A 7,297-nucleotide genomic window follows, 5' to 3' on the forward strand; every position below is an offset into this window, starting at 1 on the left:
CAGGTTGGGAGAGGAGGATGTGGACTATGCCCGTGGGAGAAAGATTGTCTAGAGGGGGAAGATGGCAGAACCATCAGGACAGTTTCAGAAGTAGGAAGCAAGATCCACATATGCAGCAGAGCAGGTTGGAATAGGCAAGGACCCGAAGTTCCTGGGGAAGGAGCACTAGGGTAGGCTGCTGAGGCCAAGGCCATGGATGCCTCCTCTGTGCATTGATGCTGGGGATATGGATCTGGGTCAAGGATTCTTGCCCTCTCTGATGGCCATGGACCTCTTCATTTTCAGGTTCGCCTGTCTGTTGGAGATGATGCTCACCTTCTTCTTGCTAATTCTACTGGGGCTCCCATGTGTGGACACTGCTGTCAACAGTTCTCTTGGGTTGGGCGACAGTACCATCGGTTTGGACAACAGTACCAGCGGGTTGAACAGTGTCATCCAACCTAGGCAAGGTAAGTTTGAACTTAAGACTCACAGTGTGTTGGATGGAAGAAGACGCTGATGAGGGTTCAAAGGAGGTGTTTGGAATTGGACTCAGCAGAAGCAGGTGGCAGGCACCTTTACTCACTGAGCATCTTATTGGCTGCCTTGTGGGTTTGAGACAAGGTTTCTTTCTCTAGTTTAAACTCCCAGAGATGTCCCTTCCTCAGTCTCAAAATCCTGAGACTGTGTGACCCAGGACATTGAGCTGCTGTCGCTGCTGCTTTTTTAACAAGGACCACAGTCAAATTACTAAGAAAGAACGTGAGAGTCTGAACATTCCTTCTTATGCACTGGGTAAATTCGATTTCTGCCAATATTAGTGTTGCTGGGCACTGGTGGTAGACACCTTTCATCCCAGCACTCAGGAGGCAGAAGCAAGTTCAAAGCCAGCATGATCCACAGAGAGAGATTCAGGATAGTCATGACTACACAGAGAAGCCCTGTCTCAGAAGAACAAAACAAAAATTAAAACAAAAGGGCATTAGTGTCTACACCAGGCAGCTCTGTTTACTAGACATGGATCATGAGGTCACAGTGACCCTTTTCCATTTCTCACAGCAAACACAAGGAGGGAAATTAGTTAGATCTTTTTTTGCCTCATAATAAAGTTTATTTCATCATATACTGACCTGGTTTTAATATGTAAGCATGATTAGAGTGGTACTCTTGAGATTCAATAGGGTTGAGTAGACTGAAGGATCCCACAGAGAGCTGCTGACCAGGAAAGCCAAGGGAGCAAGTGTCCATAGCACGTCCCAGCAGGGAGAGCAGGTACTGAGTCCAGAGAAGTCCTGGAGGATTCTGGTGTCCTGGGCGGCCACTGTTCCATAGAGGGGTGGACAGCTTTGAAGAACTCAGCTGTTTGACATGTGAGCAGCCTTTTAGGAAGAAGAAAAGATTCTTGAAGGGACCACTACTATCCTGGACCTGCTCTGTCTCTTCCTTAGACTAGGCCAGGTTCTGAGTTCTGCAGGCCTTGGGGTGGCTTGTGTGGAGAACTGTACTGGGAAGCAGCTGTGGGAGGAGGGAGGATGGGAGTATGATGGTGGAAAGACTTCTTGGGGAAAAACTCAACTGTAGTTTTTTCCTCCTTCAGAATTGGTTATGATGTGCTATCATTGCTCTGTGGAAAACACCTTCAACTGCCCTGCAGAAACTGTCTGTCCCGATAATTTTAGACGCTGTGGGACAATTGCCATGCGTAAGTATCTGTATGCTGGTCACAGGGTAAATAATCCTCCCTACACAAACTAGGGGACAGGGTCAGTCTGTTGTCTCTGCAGCCAGATCCAGCGCTCTTTAGGCAGCTCCTTGAACTGAGAGCCTGTTCACAGGCACTGGGTTCGGCCCACTCATAGGGTAATGTGCGTGTGCTTTTCAGGAGCCACGAGCATATGGTGGACAGTAGGCTGACAGTCTACACACCCAGAGTATCTAGGGAATGAGAGTGCTGTGGCCGCTCCAGGCCTTTGTCCCCAGGCTCTCTATTCATAGGGGCAGACACCCTGGTTCAACTTTTGTGAATCTTTGCTGGTTTATTTGGTTTCTGACCCTCTGCATTCACATCCAGTAGTGGTTACTTTTCTATTGCTCTGGTAAATCAGCCTGAGCAAAACAGCTTCCAAAATAAGGCATTTGATTGGGTTTATGACTTCAGAGGGTGGGAGTCTAATGGTGGAGGAAAGGCATGGTGGCAGGGACAGCTGAGAGCTCACAGCTGGATCTGCAAGCAGGAGACAGAAAGAGCTAATAGTCGAAGGTGCTAGTGTTAGGAAATCCCAAAGCCTGCCATGCCCCAGTGACACACCTCCAATATGTCCACATGTTCTAGTCCTTTCCAAACGATACCACAAACTGGCTACCAAGTAAGGATTCAAACATAGGAGTCTAGGGAGGCCATTCTCATTCACACTACCACACACCCTAGCTAGCCAGATTCAAGCAGGAGGTGCCCACTTCTTCAGAGTGATGTCTGCCATCGAATATGGAAATGCTTGAACTGGATCAGGGTACACAGCAGGCAAAATAAATATTACTTAAGGAATCAGTGATCTTTTGTGGAGGAGAAAGGATAGATTGCAAAGAAGATGTAGCAGTCTTCAGGTCTGTACATCCCACAACACAAGATGAAATCACCCACTGGACTGGGGAATGTGCACGGAAAGGGGAAGCATTTCTGAAATGTAGGCAGTCAGGCAGCTCTGAAGTTCCCACTTCAAGCATCCCTGCCATGGTGTCTAGACTGAACAGCACAAAGGCTAAAGTCATTATGGGTCTACAGGGAGGATGGAAGAACTTTACCTGGGAAAAAGCAGACAGCAGTGGTCTTGATGATACATTGCTGATGTGTTCCCGCAGTGGTTTGTCTCCTGAGACTTGGGAAGACTTGGACTTGCCCACTAGTGTTTACTTTGCCAATATCAACAACAGACAACCTGGTAATATCTTTAACAGGTACAAATCACCATATGAGAATAACACAGAAATGGCCAAATGCACACATTTTCTATGGTTCCTACATGGACGGGTTCATTAAATTAATGGAGTGTGTGATGTTGAACATTGACAAGGTCCTCATAAATGAAGCTCTGTGGAGTTCTTTCTCCATCACAGTGCAATTAACCTGTGAACTACAGTGAGGGAAGGGACTGCCATGTCCTTGACAGGAAGGAATTTCCACGCACCCAGTAGACAGGCAGCCCACCCTGCAATGAGGAAATATTGTGTGTTGGATGACTCATGAAGAGAGGACTCATCAAAAATGAGTAGAGATCCCTGACAGAGAGCTGAAGTTTAACTATGGATTGACCCAGAGTTTCTGTGGGGAGGGGGCTACTTGGCCTGTGATCACGAGGTCCTTCTGATGTCGGGCAGCAGACAAGTCTCAGGGCTGTGGATGCTAAAGCAGTCAGGGTGAGTTCTACAGCGGAGGACCTACATCATGGCTGCAGACTGCCAGGGAACAAGCAGCAGCAAGGCCGCCAGCCTTCAGCCCAGGACTTCCATCAGGGTGTTGCCAGTGGGGCTCACTTCACATAACTCTATGTGGTTGAGTCCATGGTGATGGCGGTCTTGTTCTCTATGGAGCCTTGCTTGAATGGACCATCTGATCCATGCTGGAGAACATGTCATCAAAGGCTCCTGAATTTTTACATGGATTCCCAAGTTTGGAAAGCCAGGTCAAGGGTTGGGAAGGAGTTCATTCTGGAGTCGTGAATGTGGGCACTCTTTTTGTGTCCTTATTCCTCCCTGGAGTTCAAGGAACATAGCTTCTGGTCCCTGTTTCATTTTAGCCTTTGCTAACTCTTAGGGTAGTATTTGAACCAGAACTGAACAGGACATTTCATTTGCATAGCTATGTGTCCTGAGAGTAAATTGTCACCTGGGGAGGGACCGTGACAGATGCAAAGATGGTAGCAACACATAGACAGGTAATTGTGAATATTATCACAGGAAATAACAGGCCCTCTGTGTACTTGAATGTTTTCTGTCAAGCATTCTTGAAACTGTATTGTAGTGGAACAATCTTTATGTTCACTGTGAAGAAGTGTCTCACCGGATGGTTTAATAAAAAGCTGAATGGCCAATAGCTGGGCAGGATATTCAGGGCAAAGAGGATGCTGGGAACAGGAAGGGTGGATTGGCAGCCAGAAGAGGAGGAAGCATGACTTGTAGGATATGAGGTAATAAGCCATGCACTCTGTGGCAAAATGCAAATGAATAGAAATGCAGGTATTTAAGTTTTAAGAACTAGTTAGAAACAAGTCTAAACTATCTGCTGAACTTACATAATGAATAAAAATTCTTTGTGTGAATTATTGGAGAACTGACTCGTGCGACAGAATCATCTGCCTACAATGTCTCTAATTAGGGTGATGGAGTTCGTTATGTTTGACTGCGGTGCTGGGGTTACAGTGAAGATCCTAAGGTGGTGATTCTCCTGATGGCTTTCTTTCTAGGTATGAACTCTCGGCAGCTCTTAGTCTACAAATACTGCATGGGTAACTGCACGTTTATGCTTGTTCAGCCTCCACCAACCTTTAGAAGGCCTACAAGCTCCAATAGCTTCTACTTTTCCTATTGCTGCTCAGGTATTTTTTGCAATGATGGAGGACCTACTAATCTAGAGAGGGACTTGCTACCCCCTCGTGTGGTTGAGGAAGATGTAATTGCAAGAGCTGTGCGTCTGGGGCAGTTCAACTTTCTCCTCAGCCTTGTCTTAATCCTCTCCAGCAGCATACTGACCTGAGAAAGCCTCCTTGGTCTGTACTTACCTTCCCACAGCTGTAAGCAACTTTGCTCTTTGTTGTCCTTGTTAAGCAGAGATAGTGTTCAGGGCTCTGTTGAGCACATTCATGGCTTCTTGTAAGAAAGAAATAAAGATTTTTGTGTTGAAAATACCCCTGGCCATTGTTTCTTGCTATACAGGACTACTCAGCCTGTGATCTCTACTCAGAGCAGCTCTTTCCTCTTCTATATCCTTAAGAGTTCCTTCATGGGACCACAGTTTGAGAGCTTGGCACCCTTTAAACACTGTAGTCTAAATACTCATCTCACTAGGTAGGTCCAAGGCACCGGACAGCCTTGGTATTTGAGTGTTTTGAACAAAAGACTTAAGTGTTCGGATGTCAGTTAGTATCTAGGCTGATAAGACAGGGACTTCCTTGGTCTGAGCCTAGCTGGGACCTGTCTTATCAGTCCTCATGTCATGGGAGAAGGGAATAGGAACAGTGCCTGGCAAGGAATGGTTCCTTGACTGCTGGGCTTGCCAATCAAATCTACATTTTCCCTATACTGTGGGACATGTTTCTAGGCAACTGGCCTGTCTCTCCCACACCTAATGGAGTCCTTGAAAGTACAGCTTCTAAGAAACCCCTCTTACGGTTCAATTAAAGACACCACAACAAGCAAAGGGAGCTGGAAATGTGAGGGCTAAGAAATCTACTCACAACACGTTCTTTCTATCCATGTTTCTTATTCTTCTTTTTTCTTAATCTCTTGTTACAAACGTTCCCACCATTATATATTCTTACAACTAGCAATTCCTCAGCCCTAGCAGGTTCCATGACCAAATTCCTTTCCCATAAAAATCAAATAAGAGTTTACACACACACACACACACACACACACACACACACACACACACGCAGGGGGAGAGAGAGAGATCTGTCATTGTCAGCTCGAAGGTGGGTGAGGCTATTGCATGTCCGATGAACTCCTTAATAGAAAAAGTTAGCAAAGGAATTAAACCATCAGGGAATTCTAGAGGGGATCGTTAGTGCACTACACTGCATTTTTAGATGGTAGCTACAAGAGTTAAAGGGTTTACTTTCCATAAAATTAGGAATAGGGCATAGATTGTTTTTTAAATTGGCGCACCACTTTTTTTCTCCCAGCATGCACAGAGGATAGTGGGTAAGGACACAGCTGACATAAACAGTCAGGGGGAAGCTAATGGCTCCTGATCTGCTTTGCACACTCACCAGATGCTACAATTTCTAAGTGCCTAGGTCTGGAGTTTACACTTACAGCTCTAAGCGGTAGAAACAAAGAGGAGGTCCTGGCCTCTGAATTATCACTTCTGGGATTTGCTGTTACCATCCGTTCTGATTGCGGGCAAAGTGGGTCTGTGGCTCCAGCAGGAAGTGAGTTGTTCTCTGAATTGCAGTTAATTATCTCTGCTGCTGTCCTTGAGAGTAAAACACAGCAGTAAATTTTCTGATCTAAAATCATCAGTAAACTGAGGTCCAAGTGAGCATAAGGAGTTAGGAATCTGTTAGTGAAGTTTAGTTTTGGGCCATTATATTCCTTACCTATAAGTGAGGTAAAACCAGGGCAGGAGCTTGAACAACAGGTAATTCTATGTCCTTGGATATCTGTGAATACCTTAAGTGGAATGCTCTTGCCTGAACCCTACACACTGACCAAATGCCTGCGATAGAGATAGTTGTAGGAGGGCAGATCTCTGCATCTACCTAGGAGAGAGAAACAAAGGCCTAGCAATGAGAAAGTGTCCTCACACGTAGCTGGGGGATATTATTAGTCAGCCCCAAAAGAACAGGAGACAATTCTGAACTGTGGGAATTAATTCCCAAACATTAACAGAAGGGGAGTTAATTACAGTGAAAATCTACAGCCAAAGACAGGCACTTTATTCCCAAAGCAATAACACCAAATTTTACTTGATTTATGGTATAACATTTTCCAGGGGCCCTGGCTCTGATATATCACTCTTCAAAAGATGGCTGAGAATTACTGTATAATGTTGCAGCTTGTAGCCAACCCCACCTGCTTTCACGGAGGTGATAGTCTCTGCTCATTTTCAAATTTTATTACAATTCTATTTTATGTATATGTGTGCATGCATGTGGCCCTATTTGGGTGTGGGCTCTCTTCACGTCTGAAATGCTCAGGAACTGTGCATGTGTATGTACACCAGCACAGCTATAGAGTGTGGCAGAGAAGCAGTGAGATAGATTGAGAGATTTGCCTGAAAGAATTGCCTCTGAAGGTGGTGGTGGTGCACACCTTGAATCCCACTACTTAGGAGACAGAGGCAGGTGGATCTCTGTGAGTAAGAGGCCAGCCTGGTCTACAAAGCGAGTTCCAGGACAGACAGAGCTACACAAAAACACCTTGTCTCGAAATCAAAGAAAAAAGAAGGAAGAAAGGAAGAAGGAAAGAAAGAAAGAAAGAAAGAAAGAAAGAAAGAAAGCAGTATTGGCTCTGATAGGTCTGGCTCATTCTAAGTTTGTAGGCCAGGGCATCAGGCTTGGATATAGGTCTGGTCTCACAAGGCAGTTGTGAGTCCAAACTC

General features: G+C 45.6%; 1 protein-coding gene across 1 annotated transcript; it reads left to right on the top strand.

The window, feature by feature from the left end:
* Positions 1-304: 304 nt before the first annotated feature.
* LOC121461478 (glycosyl-phosphatidylinositol-anchored molecule-like protein) lies at positions 305-4,729 on the top strand. Its single transcript, XM_041672565.1, has 3 exons — positions 305-449; positions 1,577-1,681; positions 4,440-4,729. Exons 1-3 carry the CDS (start codon positions 305-307, stop codon positions 4,727-4,729), a joined length of 540 nt encoding a protein of 179 aa, XP_041528499.1.
* Positions 4,730-7,297: the final 2,568 nt, after the last annotated feature.

Source organism: Microtus oregoni, unplaced genomic scaffold, assembly GCF_018167655.1.
Source record: "Microtus oregoni isolate MIOR12 unplaced genomic scaffold, Mior012 000022F_ref0000154, whole genome shotgun sequence".
Lineage (NCBI taxonomy): Eukaryota > Metazoa > Chordata > Mammalia > Rodentia > Cricetidae > Microtus > Microtus oregoni.

Excerpts from the sequence above, each read along its gene's own strand:
- LOC121461478 (XM_041672565.1), top strand. The coding sequence starts at position 305 with ATGATGCTCACCTTCTTCTTGCTAATTCTACTGGGGCTCCCATGTGTG. Across the intron at positions 450-1,576 it reads TGTCATCCAACCTAGGCAAG|AATTGGTTATGATGTGCTAT; the intron begins GTAAGTTTGAAC and ends TTCCTCCTTCAG. Across the intron at positions 1,682-4,439 it reads CTGTGGGACAATTGCCATGC|GTATGAACTCTCGGCAGCTC; the intron begins GTAAGTATCTGT and ends CTTTCTTTCTAG.